Source organism: Numida meleagris, chromosome 2 (assembly GCF_002078875.1).
Source record: "Numida meleagris isolate 19003 breed g44 Domestic line chromosome 2, NumMel1.0, whole genome shotgun sequence".
NCBI classification, from domain to species: domain Eukaryota; kingdom Metazoa; phylum Chordata; class Aves; order Galliformes; family Numididae; genus Numida; species Numida meleagris.
The window spans coordinates 15,622,460-15,644,669 of NC_034410.1; the positions used below are offsets into that span (position 1 = coordinate 15,622,460).

The window sequence follows — 22,210 nt, forward strand, 5'->3', positions numbered from 1 at the left end:
AACGTGATCAGACAAAACAACATAACGAACATAAACATTTTAAAATTGTATCTATAGTTTTGATTCTGCTGCTTTGTGGCCTTATTCATTAGCAGCACATTTTTGAATGGGACAGGGAGGGTAACAATGAAGAAAGGAACAAAGATGACAATGATGACTGGTGCCTGGAGGCACCAGTATAAAGGTGTCTGGAATTATTCCTGCGTTTTTAAAGGTTTGTAATGTATTCTATAGCTAGCGTGAAATGCCAAAGGTATGGCAGACTTCTTTGCTTTTCTGTTTTATAACAAGTGAAAACACGATTACAAAATCACTTTACCAACATCTGAACGACTGCAGCAAGTTGCATGAACACTCTTTATATCACCATGACCTGCTGCTGGCTATTGATGGAGGCAGGCTACAAGGAAATGCCCCAAATGGACTTTCCATTTGACTGTTCTTACTCTTACTCTACTTCAAGTGACTTCCAAATAGCATTCCAAGTCCTAATGGATAGAATGTTGTGTGTGTGCAAGAAAATTGAAGGATGAAAACCCGTTATCTCAGGGTCAGATAAAGTCACAATAAATTGCTGTGAAGTAGCAAGGTAACCTAGGTCTCTATTTCACTGAGATTTGGTTATAAGCACAGGCCACTGGAGCAGCAGCACTTTCTTTACAAGCTATCAATTGTTTTTTTTTTCTTTTTAATTTAGTCAGGAAATGGGAGAACACTTAAGTTTCACAGCACAAACTGCAACAGTAAAGCTCTGTCATCAGCATCAGAATTTTCAAATATGAAGTGTAAGCAGAGATGCAGGTGGTAACAGAAATGTTTTTCAGAATACAAAAAAAAAAAGCCAAAAACAACCCACTAGCCCCAGAAGCTGCCATTGTACCTCATCGTGTGGAAATGAGACGCCAGCCTCCCAATATGCTTAGTATTCCTTTGCTTCTCCAGTGCTGGCAATTCAGACTCTTTAAATACCTTGCAATACTTAATGTCAGTAAATTTGGTTCTGTCAGGTAGACGCTTCTGCCTTACTTCCTTCAACTCAAAGCACAGTCGTAAAAAGCAAAACATTCTCTAGGTAAAGATCACTGTAGGAAAAGAATGTCTGCCATTTCTGCATACTGGTTTTTGGCACAGGAAGTCAGTAGCCTACAAAGTCAAGATTCCACTTTTTTGTGACAAAAAATTAGTTCAGAATTTTTTAAATATTTTACCATTGGGAACTCATGTAACAGTGAAGTACTTTGGCAGTATAACACCAATTGAAGAATGCTGCGCTGTTTTCCTTCCCCCTGCTGATTTCCGGTGGAGTGCTATTTCTTTAATGCTTTTATCTCACCATGGAAATCAGAAGGAGGGAAACGTGACAGGATTCGGTGACTACATTCTAATATTTGCACAAGTGGTGCAGCCAAATTTAAAAATAAAACAAAAATAAAAACAACAAAACAATAAAAGAATACTCTTTCAGATGCACCAGACAATTCTCTAATATGCCACCTTGGGAGTTCTTCACTTTCACCTCTGTTAATTGTTTTATTCCTAAAAGGATTGTTTGGCTTCCTGACCTTGGTTTTTCCTTTGGGTACATAATAAATTCCAGAAGCTCGCAGAAGAAAATAACGCCTCTTCCAGGACTTCTTTCCATCTTCTTTTAAATAAAGGGCCCCTTCAAGCTCTGGCACGATGACAGATGCCCCACAGAAGCTTTCCTGCGCAACAAGAATAATATAACACAAAATCAATGGATTTAAGCATTACTCTATTAATAAACAGTAGAAAAATGCTCTCTTGAAAAATACATTTCCTGTGATAGTGAACATATTAATATGGGGAATGCAGTTACCAGGGGGATAAACACCTTAGGCAGGAAACTTTTCCAAGCTAATGTGATAACTCAGCCATACAAATTGGGTGCTCACACTGGAAAAGATGATGTGTAAACCCTCCGTTCTCTAAAGGGTCACGCAAAAACAACTACAAAAGATTTTGACATAGATGTACCTAGCGAATGCAATAAAACAGAACGCTTGGTACTGCTGTTGTTATTTCTCTATTGCTCTAACTATAAATTCTGTAGAGCAATATAGTTGTCAAGAGAATCTTCAGTAGTCACTTAGAAAAAAGAACATCAATCATCACTTTCACTTTTAAATACATGCTAGAATTTACAACACTGTTTAAAGAAATATACTTCATTGTTTGCTTGAAGGACCTACTGTTGGGCAATCTTTAATGTTAACACACTCTACAGAATTTACCAGGACTTCTGCTGATTGACATCTGGTGTACTAATTTTAAAAAAAGAGAATCCTCAGGCATCCAAGAAAGGTATCTTTCTTTTACCTAAGCCAAAATGCTTACCAGGAAAACTGATAATCTTTCATGTAACTTTCACATAACTCTGGATTTCCCTCTCTCAAAGCATACAGTTGAAGCAAAACTTCAGCAAGAAAGGCAAGAGGGTAAACAGACTTCCTGAAAAAGTGCAGACGTTCTTTTTGCAGTACAGCTCATGATTCGAGGTAGTGAGAAGTACATCTGTTTTTAGTGCAAAATATAATTGTTTGCTACTGATCAACTTTACTAATAGAAAACCACAAAGGCTGACTTAAGGGTGTGGCACAGTTATTCATTTTATTGGTAGCTGTATAACATTGCTTTTATTGGTTGGTATCATGTCATTACCCTTCATAGAAACGCTAAACAAACATATTTGACCTTCACTTAATTTCTCTGACAGAAGATAAAATAAGCATTTTTAGTGGCAAACAGCAGATGCAGAGAAAAAGCCAAATACTAAACCTGAGACACAAAGCTGCTACTACCAACCATCACAGAACTTCCTGTTGCTACACTTTTGCCCACAAAGATCCAAACACTGTTGTTACAGAGCAGATACAGATGGGGGCAGTTTTGGCGGCCCTTCCATTATCAACCTAGAAAGCTGGCTTACCTCCAGTAAAGCTTCTTTGCTTTTATCATTCATTTCTTTGCTTTCATTCTTCCCTTTGTTTGCCAGGTAGAAATTCTGATTAAGACATAAACAAAATTCACGTTCTTTAAAAAGATATCAATACAAGTAATCAGATCCCTAAAACTCATTCAATAATTATTCAGTCTTCTGATACTGAGTAGGCCAACAAAGGCAGGTGAATATGGACACTTCCTATGTGGACACTTCTTTTCCAATCCTTAATCGTAGTTGCCTGCTGATGAGTTTCAATTCTTCATTTTGAAGGTAATTCAAAAGCACAGCTGCCTGTAGACAGTAAGGGAACTGTGCATAAAGGAAGCAGATACGTCAAGAGTTACGCTATGCATGAAGTAGCACTTGGATCCATGGTCAGAATAGTAATGATCAAAGCTCTTGTATTTTATCACCTGCTAAACAAAAGTGCACATAGAACACAGGCGTGCATTTTGAAAACACTTGATGCATGGGATAGCCTTACTGATTTCCCTGGAATTAGTCAAGCAGTTAAGTTTACAGAACAAAAAGCATGATATAAAACATCTTTTTTTCTGGAAGGCAGACAAAGTTGTAAAAACACAACAAATTTTTAAAACCATCTACTTAAAAATCCTTCACCAATTCTGTAGCAAGAAAACTGAGAATTTGTCTCTACCTACCGGTTTTTCAGGAAGACACACATATCAAAATTATGAATACACTGTTTCTACACTATATGAAATAAACAAGCAGCATATCTACCCTGCCGTTATACCATGTTTATAGGAACAAAGTTTATCTGAAATGAAACCCTGCCTTTCCACATAACCACATCTTCTTCAAGCAGTGTTGTGAACAGCAGTCTGCCAGAATGCAAGTCCCATAGCAGATGGCTTTAGGAGGGGCAGCAAGAGAGGAAGGGGAAGAGGTGTGGATGACCTCAAGGGCAGTTTTTGAAAAAAACTGCTGTATTAGAAGTTCACATTAAGTGAGATAGGGGACATGAGTAAGTGAGCCACCCTGCAATTTGGCCTATGCAGATGCCAAGTCTGTGGTATGAACATAAAAGAAACTTCTAACATTCTACACCACTGACAGGCTAGGAAATAAATAAATATTTTTCTGTAGGATATGCAGCAGAACTCATTTGGCTCCAGACTACCTGGGCACATTTTGAGCCCATGGATGAATCACAGAATCATAGAATTAGCTAGGTTGGAAAAGACCTACAAGATCATCCAGTCCAACCATCCACCTACCACCAATAACCCCACTAAACCATGTCTCTCAGCACAACGTCTAAACATTCCTTGAACACCTTCAGGGATGGTGACTCCACGACCTCCCTGGGCAGCCCATTCCAGCGCCTGACCACTTTTTCAGAAAAGCAGTGTTTCCTAGCATCCAGCCTGAATCTCCCCTGATGCAACTTGAAGCCATTCCCCTTGTCCTGTCATTAGTTACAAGAGAGAAGAGGCCGACCCCCAGCTCACTACAAGCTCCCTTCAGGTAGTTATAGAGAGCAATAAGGTCACTTCTGAGCCTCCTCTTCTCCAGACTGAACAATCCCAGCTCCCTCAGCCGCTCCTCATGAGGCCTGTGCTCCAGACCCCTCACCAGCTTCGTCGCCCTCCTCTGAACACGCTCCAGGGCCTCAATGTCTTTCTTGCAGTGAGGGGCCCAAAACTGGACACAGTACTCGAGGTGGGGCCTCACTAGGGCTGAGTACAGAGGGACAATTAATTCCCTACTCATACTGGCAACAATCTTTCTAATACAAGCCAGGATGCTATTGGCCTTCTTGGTCACCTGGGCACACTGCTGGCTCATGCTCAGGCGAGGGTCAACCAGTACCCCTGGTCGGTTTCCTCCACACAATCTTCCAGCCACTCTGCCCCAAGCCTGTAGTGTTGCCTGGGGTTGTTGTGGCCAAAGTGCAGGACCCGGCACTTGGTCTTGAACCTCATCCCATTAGCTTCAGCCCAGAGATCCAGTCTGTCCAGATCTCTCTGCAGGGCCTCTCTACCCCCAGGCAGATCGACACTTTCTGCCAGCTTGGTGTCGTCTGCAAACTTACTGAGGGTGTACTCAATACCCTCATTCAGGTCATCAATAAAGATATTGAAGAGGACAGGCCCCAGCACTGACCCCTGGGGAATACCACTCGTGACCGGTCGCCAGCTGGATTTAATCCATTCACCACCACTCTCTGGGCCTGGCCCTCCAGCCAGCTCCTTACCCAGCAAAGACTGTACCTGTCCAGGCCATGGGCTGCCAGCTTCTCCAGGAGAATACCGTGGGAGACAGTGTTAAAGGCTTTGCTGAAGTCCAGGCAGACCACATCAAAAGCCTTTCCCTCATCCACCAGACAGGTCACTCGATCATAGAAGCAGATCAGGTTGGTCAAGCAGGACCTGCCCTGCACAAACCCATGCTGGCTGGGCCTGATCCCCCAGTTGTCCTGCAAATGCTGCGTGATCTCCCTCAGGACAATCTGCTCCATAACCTTCCCTGGAACCGAGGTCAGGCTGACAGGCCTGTAGTTCCCTGGACCCTCCTTACGACCCTTCTTGTAGGTGGGAGTCACACTGGCAAGTCTCCAGTCTTCTGGGACCTCTCAAGTTGACCAGGAACACTGATAGATGATGGAAAGCAGCTTGGCTATCACCTCCACAAGGTATGCAAGAATATTTTAGACCACAGCTGCATGATTACATCAGAAGACATTATTCATAGCAGAAAAAAAAGCACAAAACAACTCAAAACAAAACCTGCTTGGAAGTGTGTTCTCAGTGTAATTCATACAGCGATGCCTTGCCTGTGAAGCCCAAAACTATAGGTCTGAATGAATAACAATCCTCCACTCATCCCACTGTGAGATACTGTTGTGAGCTGCTGTAGCCAAGAGTCCTGTATATGCAACACTTCCAGGTGGGGCCTTATCACAACATGCTGGCTTGATGTGGGCACACACACTTTTGCACTGATGAAGGTATGAACAGAAACCTCAGAGGGCACTGTTAAGCTGAGTTGGGCCTCTGGACTTTGGTAGAGATGTGGAAAGTGGAGGCACATGCAAGCTGAAAGCCTTCTTTTTTTACTGACCAGTATAAAGAGATCATACAACCCCCTAACATACACACGGACAGTTTATCAAGGTAAGTACACTTTGTCACTGTCTCAGCAAAGCTTGAGTCATCAACAGTACTATGAGTGGGGAGAGTACCCATCTGGCTCAGGCAAGTCCCCAGCACACTGGTAATAAGAAAACAAAGCTCCTCTGATTACCACTGATTCACATTCAAGCATCTGGCATTTATTTAGCAGAAACACAGACCACCCAGTACTGACAATCAGTGGTAAAGACAGAAAGTTTGTAACGTTATCCATGCAGGATCTGTAACAAGGCTGCTTTTTCATTCGAGAAGCAGGACTCAGTCACACAAACCAACGTTACACAGATGTACATTGTCATCTTTCACCTGTCTATACAAATTTCATTTATTACTGATTACCATCTTTATGTCTTGGCCCTGAAATCTGAGAGGGCACAGTGCTTATTATTTGTCAGTAGTTGAAGACCTGCGGAGCAGACTGTACACAGCACTTGTTTTACCACTGTGTGGTCTCCTATTTTTGATCAGAAGCATTCATCCCATGGGATGCAAACACGTGTGTCCACAAGGGGTCATTCCAAGTCCAGTAGTCAAAGGTCATGACAAAAGGCAAGCTCTTGCCTGGCTGAGGACACCACTGAGAAAAGCATGTTTGGTTTGGGATGTCATGTCTTAATGGGACAAGATGCGGCAATAGGGCAGCTCTCAGCATACGTCCACAAATTTGAGAATTAACTGTCTTTCACCTGAAAAGACAATGTCTTTCTCTCAATGGTGAAAGCCTAAGCTGAGCTTAGTTAACAGGATGGATTCGTCCTCTTACAGTGATAACATAAGAAAGAATAAACACAAGGGTATACAATAATGGCACATTCTGCCATTGGGTTGGCTTTCTTTGTTCTGTTTTTTTGGGGGGGAAAAGTAGTTAAAAATTCATGCCAGATTACTCTCGTGTGCATAACCCTCAAATGATAGTGAAAGATGGAAGGCACTGTGCAGCAAATAAAGCTGCTGCTTTGTACTCACATCTATCTTCTTCATGCAATGAGCTGCCTGATTACCCTCATCCAAAGTGCACCTGGGGTGAATCAAGAACTGGTCAGCTCACATGGCATGTTACATGCATCTTATTTCAGCTGAGTACTGAATGCAGCAGGGTTGTACAGAAAAAAAAATACAAATGAGAATGCGGTCATATCTGCAACCTGTATCATGATACACGTGTCTCCTAAACAACATGCACATAAAAATTATTATAATATGCCAATTATTGCTCTGGAGAGCACAAATGTAAATAAATAAATGAATCTAAAGGCAAAACTCTTCTGAAGCCCACAAAACTCTGCTTGATTTTAAAACATTTGAAGAATTGCTACATCTGACTTTTCATGCCTCGAGGATGATGACCTTCAAGTGTTTAGGAGGGGAGAACATGGAACAAACTAAAGACGTACATAAGCAAAGATGTAGCTAACGACAAAGCATTGAATAGACTGATTAAAAGTTGCCTGTAAAACAGTTAAACTGTGTAAAGTCTGCTTGTGCTACTGTCCCAAGGTAGAAAAAATTATCCACGTAGCGTCTTCAACTTGAAACTACACTATGGTCTCAAATATACTAATAGGAGAGAGAAGCTAAGATTACTAAGCACTGGGAGCACAGTAAAAAACACTTCCCTTTCCTCATTTCTGTTTCTTTGTGCCTTTGCCAGCACACTGAACACTCAGGTTCCTGCCACCCTTCTATGTTTCCTTCCCGAGGTAACAGTGGAGACTAAAAAAAAAAAAAGCAGCAAAATCCATGATTCTTAAAGCTTGGCCAAAGTGGTTAAAAACAGAAGTGTCACCTGGTGGATACCAGTCCAATTTCACTCACTTCAAAATAAATATTCAAGAGTGAAGCTCATTACAGATGTCCAGTTATGAAAGATATTACAGCTTCTTACTGCAACTCCTTGCATTGTTTAATATTGCTTTGAAGAGGTAAAAACCTCATTCAATTCAATGGATTTTCCATTGGAAGGCGTATCTCTTGCTTTTGGCTTATAAATGTGGGAGCAGATGCATGAAGCACTTATTGCACCCAGATCTCTATTCATTTTCCTGGATAATGTCCAGAAATTACAAAAACACTAGAAAGAACATGCATGTGGTGTCACCTGAATCATTTGAATATTTTCTTGGCAGTTTTTATCAGCAACAGAGACACAGAGGAAATCAAAATCTATGTAAGTAAAAAATCAAATGCAGCGTTCTAAAAGTGACTCAAAGACTTTAGACTGTTTCAGCGAAGCAAAAACATTTCCTATATTACAGCCTCAATTAGCTAAGAATAATTCCTTGAACTTTTTGAAAAAGTAGTGTTGAAATCTGACGACCTTCCCCTTCGAGAGTCAAGTAGAGCATCCAAACACAGCATCACTCAACTGCACAACAAAGCATTGCCTTTCCTATATCACAAAGGTTTTCTTTATCTGTGCATGTACCAGTATGTATTTTTGTTTCACTCCTTACTCATGGACTCATGATATTCCCTCTCTATAGATGAATCACTGATGCCATTAATGGAACAGTCTTTTGCTGTGAATTCCTGCAGGATGAATTATAAGACAGTGAGGAAGGGGCAGAAGTGTCTGTCATGATGAAGAAGGGGGAGACCTCAGGATTTTGCAAATGTTTTTTTCCAAAATGTGTTCCAAAGACATCAAAAATTGTTTTACAGAACAAAGCTGTAGTTACACGTTAGAGACAATTGCATGACAAGGTGGCAATCTCCAAAAACAGCCAATAGCATTAGCTAGCAGGTTGCTAGCACAGGCATAGCAGATAAACCCTGCATTCCAAAACCTCAGCTCCTCCTTAGAAGATGAAACATGTTTAATTTACTGTTTTTTAATCTATACCAGATAGAGAGGCTAACTTGCAGAGAGAAACAACATTAGCACCGGTCATGGACATTCTCCGAATGTTCACATTTTTTAGGAAAACATCTGGACATTTTTATAGCTAGATTTTAAAAAATCATTTTATTGTATCAAACCTCTGTAATTAAAACTTAGTATCACTATTTGTCTAAGAATAAATTGTAGGCTCCTAAGCACCTTTGGCATTTGTTTCTTTTGGTTTTGTTTTGGGTTTTTTTTTTCAGAAAAAACATCTGCAAGTTACAGATCTCTACAGATAACCTCTGACAGAATAAGCACTAAATAAGAACAACACAAGGAATCCTGCTGCTGCTGCATTACCACTTCTCATATTTAAAAAGCATTCTGAGATTTCTGTATTCACAAAATGAGTTTATGAAGCAACATTGAGATGATCTGAGCTTGGAGGACGAGGCTGAATGTACTGAGAATACTGTATCACAGCACTGGATTTCAGTTTCTCAGTGGTTATATCATAATTTCCATAAGTAGTTTGCTACACGACCACATACACTGCCCTCTCTCCTCCACACTAACTCAGCACCCACTTCCATTTGGTTTACCTTTTCAGGGATTCAGACCAGATTATGTATTATATATAATAAAATAAGTGTTCAAGAGACATTTGGGCAATGTCCTCAAAATATGCTTTGATTACCTCTGAAGAGGTCAGGCATGTGGAGACCATCAATGAACGTCCCTTTCAACCAAACTCCTCTGTACATCTATACTTCCATATTTTACCATGTTTCATGAGCTCTGTGTGTGCAATACCGCTTACTTTCTATCAAAAAGACAAACTGCCTATATGACTGTACTATTTTGCATGTCCCACAGCGTTTGAATTTACTGAGCCTGACAGATGGTTAGACTTTATTACTGGCATAGCATTTCAGTAGTGTGATAGTCACAACTGATACAATCTCCTTAGGCTGTACATTTTTGAGCTTATCACAGAGATGCAGAAGCTCAAAGACCACACACGTCCAGATCAAGTTCAGCATGTCCTGAGAGGAAGGGCAGAATTACGACTCTTACTCTGCTTTCGGTTCAGGTCCTGTTTACTTCGAAAGGTCATGGCAATTAAATACCTAGAATCTTCATCAAAGACTTACTTCCCAGGAGGTCCTGCCCTAAGCCACAGAAAACATCACTACAACAATGTGCAACGGAACCTTTGCTGCTAAGTATGTTTACATGCAGTATTAAGTATGACATCTTGAGCCATCATGTATGCTTTACTTTCAAACTTTGCTTTGCTGTTTCATATTAAAAAACAACATTAATCCACGTATACTCTAGGATAAGTTTTCTTTCCCTGACTGCAGATAGCTCTTATGCCAATGAAGGAATCTCAGCAGATTTTATATGAAACACTGTCTCACTCTAAAAAACCTTTCTAATGGGCACCTTGGTGAGATTTGCTGCCAAAATATGTATTTATTTTTTCAGCAATGCTGAATTTCTCATTTTTTTCTTGCTGCCCTCAGGATCGAGCCAGATGCTCAATGAGCTAACAGGGTCAGAACAGAATCAATCCTTGTATGCACTAAGGTATTTGTAAACATGGTTTCAACCACGTAATACATGAAAGAAATGATTTGTGAATAAATCTATGTGAAATACAGATCCTCATTTTGCTAAGTTAGTGTATACAGAAGGGTTCTGCTTACCCAATTCCTTTTCCCAGTCTAAATGAAATATAGATAATTCCCTTTAGTACTCAGTATACTCCTTATGAATTTTCATACACAACTGACAAAAACTGGACCTTCATTGCAGTACTGATTTTCATAAGTAGAAACACTGGTGGAAAGTACAGCAATGACAAAGGCTGGGTTTTTGCAGATTTGCCATCTCAACAGCCTGTTCCAGTGGTGAAGTATGTACATCTTTCTCTTTTTTTTTTTTTTTTTACCCCTGCAGACATGATTTTAAGACTATCAGAAAAGAATAGAAAGCACTGGTTTTCAAATCCTCGCATTCAATATTTTAAATTTTTTTCCTGAAAACACAAGTTTAGTTATCTCTAATTTAGAGCTCAGCTGAAATAACTAATTTAGAACAGAGCTGAAAGCCAATTAGTAATGCAATAGGCAGCACAAAGACAAAATGACATCGCTATCCAAATATCATGTCAGCTTACCTGCGGATTTTTAAACAAGGCATATTTTTCACTTTTTTCCAAAAACAGAATCTTATTCTCACTGTCTCGAGTCCAGTCTGATAACACTTCAACAACATTCTCATGGTCTTCAAAAAACCTTTCTGGAGAGACAAAAAAGATAATGTAAGTCATACAGACTCTCCCTTCTCCTGAGGCTGTAGAAATTCCTATGTCAGAATGTAATCATTATCTGATGTTCATTCAGAATCGGAGAGCCTGGCATGGGACTTTTTTCCACTGCACAGAAGGGAGCAAATCCATATGAAAACAGGGTAATGTGGAAGTGCAAATCAGCTACAGAAGAAGCCTTATGCAGCTCTAGCATGACTTGGAGTCCTCCCGCATTCTGTGCTGTTGCCCAAAGACTGCAAAGAAGAGAAAGAGTGCTCCGCTAGGAGTGGATGATTATATTCATGTCTCTCAACGTCCCTCTTGTTTGTTAGCTTTTATTTCTTATTGTTTTTTTTTAGTATGACTGGAGATGTATTCTCACCAGACCTACTAAATTGGGGAAAAAATACTAAGAAAATTATTTCCATGTCATTTTACTCACTGAAACAAAAAAGAGAGCTTTCTGTCACCAGAAAAAAATTGATGTGTTGAAACTAAAATCTTTTGTTTCATGCAACTGTATTAAAAACAGAAGTGTCAAAACAAAGGAAATAGGGAGGCAGACTACAACTGATATGAAGATCTACTGTTTCACTCAGCATCTCAGTAGTTAAAGTCATTGGAGATGCAGTGACATACTGTCAGATCTCTCCCTTCTTGAACTGATCTGAACCCAGAGCCTCCACCCAGAAAAGCCACCAACCAGGCTGAGGTTAGCTAATGTTTGATCTCTCCTTCTGGGGTTTCATGTATAAAGCAGCTGAACAGGCACATAAAGCCCTTTGGAAGGAAAAGGAATTCAGCATAATTTAACAGGTAATTTTGAAAGGAATCAAACTGCATTTTTCTACAAATTTAGTATTCGGGCAGGGAATTCAATCAGCTCTCATTTTTCAAGTTGGAGTTCCCTGGGAACAACTGTATCCCCACTTCAGTGGTCTTTGATGATTACATATTTCAATGGCCTAGACTGGCTGGCACAGTGTAAGAGGAGACAGCATATATTTTATAGACTTTCTGTAGCACTTCTTGTTACTTTGAAAAAGAGGTGAGTATGCCCCATCATAACTAAATTTTGTGAATTAAAAAAAATCACAAACTGGAATTGGTGTCAGGGCCAGTTCACAAGTACACAGTAGTTGTTAGCACACAAGCAACCATAATACTTTTTATTTAACAACTGATATTTCTGAAATATAGAAAATGCTTATATATTTAATAAATTTATTAAATACACAACATATATATACATTAAATTATACATTAACTTAAATATATATTAAAACATTGACATTACTTAATATAGATTTAAAACCCAAATAACCTTTTGAAGAGTAAACGTTGTCTTACAGGATAACTGCAAAACAATTCTAGGTCATAACAGAAAACTTACTCACCTGCTGTGATTGCACTGGGAGTACCAAAGAGAAGTGAATAGAAGGAGTAGGGTGGGGGGATTTAATACTTTCATCATTTTTTCTTTATTTAACACTAACTTTGCCATATACAGTTCTGTTGGTTGTTTTTAAGTTCCAGACTTTTCTTGTATAAAAAGGTATGATATTACTATCCTTATAAGGGACTTCTTCGTAATTTTTGTAATTATCTTTACAATAGAAAGTCAAATCTGGATGTGTATTACAAGAGAATACTCTTTACTGCAAAATATATGCTGGAATGTACAGCTCATTGTTATATCAACACCTCACTATTGAAATTATTTGTGATATTTAACATGTAATTAATATAAAAGTATAGTTAATTTTACTTGCAATGATTCTATAAATAATTCTGTCTTCTGATAAAAAACAACTTGAAATATTAATCAAGTCTGAAATATTTGCTGCTTAGATTTGTTTATTAAAGTAAATGTGACGTTATTCTCTTGAATTATAATATAGAAAGCAAGCATAAAGTGTGGGAAAATCTGTCTTCCAAGCACACCGATAGTAACAGAACTATCTAGAACTGCTAAGAAACATACTGACAGGAATAAAGAATAGTTCATATTGTTATGATTTTGAACAAAATGATCTGCATGTTGCTGTACAGTGAAAGCAGAAAAAAGAATGTGTACCACTGCATCTGTATGGAAATTCTCTTCTGCAAACAGCAAGGCTCCATTCCCAGCTCATTTGGACCTGGTGAGAGGTCTCTGCATCAGCAGTTCACAGACTCTGTCCCTTCTTTCTGAACAAACTACTGATTTATTTCCTTTCCTACTATTCTTCTGTCCTGGATTTTAAAATAGTTTTTACTCATTATGAGAACAACTCTCTACTGTATTAATGCAGCGCAAAGCACCCAGATTTAGCTGGGATTAAAGCAACACCAGTAATTTTTACTTTTAAAGAAAAAGTCTGCTCACTTCAACGTTTGTAACGCATGCTCTCCCTGATATCTCCGGTTTTGATTGTGTGAGGAGGAATTTAAAAAATGTCTATCAAGAGTATGAAGACACCCAAGTACCTTCTCTGTAATATTCCTAGCATATGTGTAATCATACATGCCATCATCTTAACACTCAGATGTGTTTGTCCAAGTTACAACATATCAGACGAAGCAACTGTCTAAGACAAGAAAATATTTTAAAGCTACTCAAAGTGACATTTGTGACATCTCTAGGGTCTAATGCCATTTCCAGTGTTTCTTTATTCAAGATAGGCTGGTACAAAAGAATGCAGCAATACAGCTTCACGCATCATCTTAATGGAGTAGAAAGAACAAACTGGCAGTTACTGCCTCTTTTGTTCTTACAAGCAGATGAGTATCTCCTTGCTAATGAGCAGTCAGGCTTTTTCCAGCTATTTTTATATTTCTTTGCTTTAGTTCAGCAGGTTTATTTTTCTTGGGACTCTGTTAAAGTGCAATATTGATATTTAACTTTCTTTGTGTATTTTTGCATTTCTGCTGGGAGTCTGTAAACCAAGAATGCTAAAGCCTGTTTGACAATTTCCAGTTTCTCTGTCAAATGCTACCCTTAAAGAAAGTTGTGGCAATTTTCCATTTTCTTTTGGTGTAAATACCTTCAGAGCCTGAACAATAAAAAATTCGGAATTAACTCACGACGAGAGAATACTCCATTCTTAATCAAACATTGAAGTCTTTTTGAAACAAAACTCCTTACAGTGCAACCAATAACGTACAAGTTTTGCACAGCTGTTTCTTAGGAACCTGGAGGCCTGGGTAATTACTCCCTAAATCATAAGGTACCATCAGCAGAGCAACAGCCCCATCAAAGAACAATATCCTGTTCACAACTATGCTTAAGAAAATGACCATCAGAGATGACTGAAATGCTTCTCAGTCTTGTTTAATGGCAGTGTTTGTTTGTTTGGTATGTAACAGTCTGCTGACAGCATTTCAGCACTGTATTGTCTCTTCAAAGAGTAGAACTGAGTACTTGTGTGTTTGGGTCTGTCACTACCTTGACAAACACAGTAAAATTCATGTGACCCCTTCAGATTGTGTAAAACTGAAGAGTGGAAATAGTGCTGAGTAAGGAGCCTTCTGCAGCCTGCACCACTGACAAATGGAAGGCTTGACTTTAGAGCAAGATTGGCCCAAGCGTATTCCTGCAGCCTACTTCAGCTTCTAGAATAGGATTTTCCATACCAGCAGACACACAGACAGGAGAAATGATATTATATTTCAAAATTAGCATAAGATGTAATGGATCTACTTATTATATGCTCAAAAATATCCCCACTGCTACACCACTTACCAATTTGCAGCTCTGGATAGACTTCATATAGACACCAGTCCACACTGCAGTCACAATGGGTTTTCTCAAAGAGATTATCTAAAACATCCCGTGTCACCTGACGCTCATCCACCATTAATGACTTTGTGCTGTTATCGTACATGTGCACCTTGACAACAAGCTGAGGACAGAGTCACAGAAGACAGTTAATTTCACAAGCAAGTAATGGGCTAACTTCAATCTGTTAACACAGATAAGAAAGATTGAGGCTGAAGGTTATTACTGATTTAAAGGCACCCTGTCCCACAGTGAGACGAGGGAATAAAACAGACTGGAAGCTCTGACGTTTTGTAAAGATCTTGTAAAGTAAAGGAAATTGAACTTTACCCTGTGCATTACTACATGAAAGGTGAAATCGCTATGGAGAAAAAGAAGAAGTTAATCTCTTTTCTAAATCTACTATATATCTAATTAAGGAAAACGCTTGATAGGGAACGCACATACAAAAGGACAGAGTGTCTTTAACGAAAGCTACTAATATGGAAAAGTATAGTTCAGTTTTACATGAGAATAACAATGGAGGAATCTTTCCATGCCAACAGACTAACCTGAAATCAATAATAAGTAAATAGATGAGTTGTCTGCATTGACTGAAAGACACTCATTGTTCCTTCATATTGTGAAGTATTTGTTAAACAAGAAACTGTGTGCGTCTGTTCAGAGAGGAACAACACAAGAAAACGCTGAAGTATGTAAAACATGATGAAGCACTGCAAATATATTACAAACAAAGTACTTTAAAGATTCCATTAGTACTGAAAATAGAAGAACAATTGTCTACAGGATCTGTACAGAGAACTAAAGTGGTGAGTTGGGAGGACTTTTCTATACCATCTTGCTTAAATAGCTCCTTATTTTAAAAAGGGGGTATAAGAGGCTTTGGTGCAACAGAATCTCTTTTAAAGCTGACGCAGAAGCAGAGAGTTAGGATCCCCAAGAAAAAATCTGAATTATATCTGTAAAGAAAAAGCAAATATAACCAAAAAGGGAACTCACTTTGATTCTAGCCATTCTAAGTATCTTCTCTAAACTAAGCAACTGAGAGTAGAATCATAGAATCATAGAATTAGCTAGGTTGGAAAAGACCTACAAGATCACCTAGTCCAACTATCCACCTACCACCAACAACCCCACTAAACTATATCTCCCAACGCTATATCTAAATGTTTCTTGAACACCTCCAGGGATGGTGACTCAACCACCTCCCTGGGCAGCACATTCCAGCGCCTGACCACTCTTTCAGAAAAGTAGTGTTTCCTAACATCCAGCCTAAATCTCCCCTGGCGCAACTTGAAGCCATTCCCCCTCATCCTGTCACTAGTTACAAGAGAGAAGAGGCCGACTCCCAGCTCACTACAGCCTCCCTTCAGGCAGTTATAGAGAGCGATAAGGACTCCCCTGAGCCTCCTCTTCTCCAGACTGAAGTAGTAGTAGTGCAGACTATCCAACAAGAAAAAAAAAAATGCTGCACATGCATGATCTAAAATGTGTCTGGGATAAAAAAAACGGTATTTTATCTGGTTATAGTTTACTGCAGGCAGAAACATGCGGGCAGCTTCCAATTTCTTTTTGTAAAACAGAGAAGACTAGATTTCTTGACAATTACTTAGGCATCTGAGAATTCAAAAAAGACACAGAAATTTCAGCATAGCAACATAGCCACAAGAACATTAGGTCTAACTTCCACCCAATGTTTCCAAATATCCAGTCTGTGGAAAAAAAAAACAAAAAAAAAAAAAGGAAAAAAAATGTTTCAAATGTTTCCACCCAGAGGAAAATTGCTAGTACTGCAAGGAAAAGGAGGTGACCAATGTTTGTTACAGATCTACAAAGACACCCTTGATTAAATTCTCCCAGCATGCTTTCTCAGAAGCAGCACAATGTGCACGGGAGTATGGTTTGTGGAAATCATCTTAAACCTGGACACCCTCAAACTTACTGGAAGCTTCAGTTCTTTTTGGAAAGCCTTCCGGCTCTGATCTCCAATGATTCACACCTCCTACTTGAGCAAGACTGAAAGGTCATGACTGGTTTTCCTTTACATCCATTTTTCAAAGCTATTGAACACCTGTAGCTTCTGTTGAATTCAGCTGAAACATTAGTTTAGAATGAGCAGGCATATTTACATGATACTCAGCAGCGCTGTGCAGATATAGGCTGAAAGCTTTTTAACAATTAGTTTGAAGCAAATTTTTGTACATTACTGCACTGCCACAAAACAATTCAGCAAGAAGATCCTCACTAATTTAATTGGAATTAGCTAAATCCATATCCACTCTAGAAGCGAAGCTTAATACTTTTGGAATCAGCATAGCCTGAGTAAGCAACACGTATATCTACCTTCCACTTTCTCTAAAGCAGTCTTTCAGGACAGTGGGCTCTGCACCAACACTGGGGGATGTGGAGGGGAAGGCTGGTCCTCTTAGAAATAAGTCCCCCAAAGGTAGTATTCTCACAGAGCTCTGTACAGGCAAGACAGTTCCACAGAACATTTTCTGATGTCTCAAGTTAAAGACAAAATATAAAGAAGCCTAATGGCTTTTAGTAAGATCTTCATTACTGAGAATAATGATAACAGATAGTCAGCTGGTAGCTCTCATTTCACTACTTTAAGGCTCACCTTTTTAATTTTAGCTTCCTTCAGCTTCTCCAACGCAAGTTTAATTTTGTCAGCTTTAGCTCTTGCCTCTTGTTCTTCCTGAAAAGACACAAGATAATTCCTATACTTGTTAAGTAAGGCCAGCAATTCACATACGCTTGAAAAGAGTTGTTTCCTGTTATTTATATCCAGAACATTATGACTACCATGGGAAACTTCATAGTTATGAGAAATCCCCAATTTTCTTGAGTCAAAATCCTCCCACCAAAGCTGTGATTTACAAGTCCAGTGCTTCCTTTTGTTTTCTAGTCATAGAGCCCTTACATGATCTGTTCCCCAAATGATACAGGAATGCTTGGAAACAGGACTGTTCTACGTGTCCTGACTGACATCCATCTTACTGCACTGAAGATCCTTTATTTTATCACTGCTTCCCCTAACATCCCATAAGATATCAAAAATACAAGGTAAGATGTGCAACCTGAAAGAGAGCGCATCAGGAATCTTTATTGTTGTCAAATCCTCCACTATGAATTCCAGGCAATCAATTCACAAATGTCTTTTTTTCTCCAAGGGTATGAAAACCTGCATTCCAACAGCTCAGAGATGCTGAAATTTCAAGAATTCCAAACTAGGTTGAACTGCAGCTGTTGGATAGAAATGGCTTCCACAGTCCTTCCACTGTTCAACAGAGGGAAGTGTACACAGCCCCTTGCACTGTGGTCTTCCTCTTACCATCTCAAAAAACACTACTCTGCAAGAAGCAGGAAAAGCATCTTAACTAAAGCAGTTCAAGCACCATGCAGGTAGACTTTCTGCTGAGAAGTTTACACAGGTATTATTCAGGCTTCACCAGCATGCAACCTGTGTCAAACAGAGTTCACACATTGTACAAATCTGTGCAACAAACAGACTTCTCACCTGAGAAGATGAGGAAGTTTCACAACCTTTGTCTTTCTCAAGGTAGAGAAAGGAAACTATATAAAGTAAATGAGCTACCAGATAAAAATTTTAGCACTTTTAAAGAAATGCTTTGAGAGATTAAAAGTTTTGTTCTCCCACCACAATGTTGTCACAGCGCTTTCTGGATCTTCAAATAGAAACACATAAAAGTCATCCAGATAATATCACAGAAGAGGTAGAAGCTTTATTTAGCTTACAGACAGTTTTAAATATAAATGTCAGAGTTGATGGAAACTTATGAGACAGAGCTATACTTCTTTGAAAGAAATGCTATACCTTTTAATTTTGACACAGTAAAAGCTTGCAGAATAGAGCCTTAGTATCACAGATGTAATGGGAATAATTAACACTATGCTCATTGGACTACATAAAACCATAAGTAAGTACTAAACAAAAGGTCAGCCTTGATTTGTTCAGGAATCACCTATCAAGAATCCTGGCTAAGCATGTTGATTTTGATGAAACAAAATTTTCCATTTACAGTGGCATGTCATTCTGTTGAGCAGACGTATAATGTCAAAGCAAATACTCATTAACAAAGATAGTAAATACTAATTTGAAATCAGTTCTTTTCATACTTATTTTAAATGGTTATAACTTCACATTATAACTTGTGTAATAGCCCTATTTTCTGCATGGGCAGCAAGCCATACAGTGAGAACGATGTCAGAATTTCAACACAATCTGTACCAGAAAATGAGGCAAGGACTGCTATGGAAAGCAGATTCAGTGCCTTAATGAGGAAATCCACTCTTGCAGACAGATTCCTTAGAAATGCCTATTTCCTGTTCCCATCCTTCTCTGCCCTCCAAATGTATCTGGAAAGAGACCAGGAAATGCTACTAGAGATTCATCTGAGCACACAGTCTCACAGTAACATTTTAATTGAGGAAGATAGAGGTGAGTTTCAGCTGCGTTTGTGCATTTAGAACTCCAGCTGTGTTTAGCAAGTGAAACCTCTCATCAGGCAAGAAATCTTGTTTGACCCTCAGGTTATGCAGGATAACAGTGACCAGAGAACTAGCCTCAGCAGAGCAACCTGAGACCTGAATCGGTCAAAGCAGAGCTCAGTACAAGACTGAAGGAATGGAACAGCACAGCACTGTTGATTTCAGTGAGCTTTAGATCATATCATAAAAGTGTTAGTTGGAAGAGAGCTCTGGTGATCTGTAGCTTGGCTCCCTGCCCAAAGCAAGACTGTTACTAACATTATATCAGGTCAGCTATGGCTTTGACCAGCAAACTTTGGAAAAAAATCCAAAAATAGAGAACCAGTGACCTTTTTGTGTAACCTGTTCCTGTGCTACACCAGCACTTGGAATGAAAAAAGTTCTTCTAATGTCCTGTCTGAAGCTACAAAGCAACAAAACATAGCTGTTATCCGTTGTTATACAATCTACCACTAATATGAGGGAATTTGGCTCCACCAGCTTTCTAGCTCCTTTCAGGTATTTTGGGTTGTCACTAGACCACTCCCCGTCCTCCTCTGTCAGACTAAACAAGCACAGCTCTGTCAGTCTGTCCTCATCACTCCACATCCTCATGAAAGTCCCAGGAGCATCTCTGCTGGAGATGCTCACATTCAGAATGGGATGCAATATTTCAGGTGTGGCTTCACACCAGTGTGAAGAGAAAGGAATAATGACTCCCTCAATCTACTAGCCATGCTCCTCCTACCTCAGCTCAGTTTCCATATCCAACGTGGCAGCCAAAGAGCACCAACTCCTTTTCAGTGAGAGTATCTGCAGATGATTCTTGATGTTGTCATTCAGATCACAAATGAAAATATTTAACAGGATGAGCCCCACTGTTGATCCCACGTGTAACCAGCCATTTGTTTATTACCCTTGAGTCTGTCAGTTTGGCCAGTCTTCAGCTAACCTAACCAACCGCCCTTCCAGACCATACTTACTCAGCTTCCAAATCAGACTATTTAGAAATTTGATACTTCCCTAAAGGTCACCAGTCTAAACCAAGTTGGGGACATGTTTGTAAGACAATGGACAGAGCTTGTCTTGACAGCGTCTCTTCTGTATCAATTATACTAGTTAAATAAAAGATTTCAGCGTCTGAATAAGTCTAGTTGTTGTTCTTATAAATGTTGATTCTCCTTTAAGATAAGAGGGTAACTATTATCTTCGAGACACAGAGAAATGGTGAAGATCCTCCCACATGTTTACAATTTTCATTCTTCACACCAAGCACTAAAAAGTCCTATACACAAAATGAAACTTTATCCAGTGAAATACTTCTTGTATAATCAGAAAGGTCCTCTTTCTAACAAATGTTCTGTTTCTTTTGCTAATTTTTTTGCTGTATGACGCTAAAAGCAGAGGCACCAGAGATAATGAGGTAATTCATACTCAGTTTGTGCAGGCTTTTAAGCTGCAATGAATCGCCCATGGTTTTAGGTAAAACTGACTGGTACAGCTCAGCATCAGCTGACAGAGTACCGTTCACTTTCCCTAAAACATTTCCATTCCCTAAATGCAAACACCTCCTCTCCACCTTAGTTTATCTGCACATGAATACTCAAAGAGACACTTGAAGATTTTTCAGGATTTCTGTCTCATATTTTTTGGAGTGCATCACTCTTCTAATACACACAGTCTCCCTACAGAGCTGAAAGGGTAAATTTTTATCTCCCTCTCCACAATCTCATGTCAAAGAAATGAACTTCAAATACTTCTACTACATACACCATGTTTGATTTCAGTTGTTAAAACAGATTTGCAAGAAAAACAACCATGGAGAAGGTTGTGATAACTGAAATTTTAGCGTATCGGTAAGTCAATTGTTTAGAAGTACCACACCCTGATAATTTCAGCAACTGCTAAGGGAAACATCCACAGAACCTTCTCATCAGTAGCAGTAGCATTGACTGCAGTAAACAAAGTGATAGCTTCACAAAATGATGGGATATTTGGCCATGCTTTGCACTGATGTCAAAGTGAAGCTCTCCATTACTTACTGATAAATGCTTATTAAAAAAAAATCAGTAAAAATCTTTCATTACTGTAAACCATTTCCGATGATTAATGTCTGTCTTGGGCTATCAGAATGGCAATTAGAAAGGCAAAAGGAATGGGCAACAGGTCCAGGAACTGGCAGAAACCGCCACACTCACAATAAAAGCAAATCTTACTCTACAATTCATAGCTGTTTTGTTAGTGTAGAGTCTGCTTAAGATATTTCTACATGGATTTCTACTGGATACCCACAGTTGTTCCAATGCCAAACAACACCACTTGTAAGATTGCAAGTTACTGAACTCTTGGAACAAGATTTCTCTCAGGCTTACCTGGCTGAGTGGCTCAGGAGGAGGTGGTGGTGGTGGCGGCGGAAGGTCTAAATCAGGGGCTGGAGGTGGAGGGGGCAAGTCGTTCTTAAACTGTCCCGTAATGGTAGCACAGGGACTCAATATACTAGAAAAGTCATTATCCATGCCTGTTGAAGGCTGAGTGACCACACTTTGCTGGTTGCCAGAAGAAGTTTTTTGGGCTTGTAAAGTTCTCTGTTCAACTTCATTTATGTCTGCTACAAGGTCAGCCATTAAAGCATCAAGGTCTTTGTCCTCTAGGGCATTTAGAGATTCTGCAAAGAAAACAAAAAAATTCATCA

General features: G+C 39.3%; 1 protein-coding gene across 1 annotated transcript in view; it reads right to left on the reverse strand.

The window, feature by feature from the left end:
* Window positions 1-22,210, reverse strand: part of APBB1IP (amyloid beta precursor protein binding family B member 1 interacting protein) — a 61,693-nt gene that overhangs the window by 21,626 nt on the left and 17,857 nt on the right. Inside the window, exons 4-9 of the mRNA XM_021387179.1 lie at window positions 21,891-22,183; window positions 17,648-17,725; window positions 14,989-15,148; window positions 11,133-11,254; window positions 2,951-3,025; window positions 1,563-1,706 (exon numbers count right to left, since the gene is read on the reverse strand). Coding sequence (XP_021242854.1) covers window positions 1,563-1,706; window positions 2,951-3,025; window positions 11,133-11,254; window positions 14,989-15,148; window positions 17,648-17,725; window positions 21,891-22,183 — 872 coding nt within the window. The remainder of the gene's footprint in view (window positions 1-1,562; window positions 1,707-2,950; window positions 3,026-11,132; window positions 11,255-14,988; window positions 15,149-17,647; window positions 17,726-21,890; window positions 22,184-22,210) is intronic.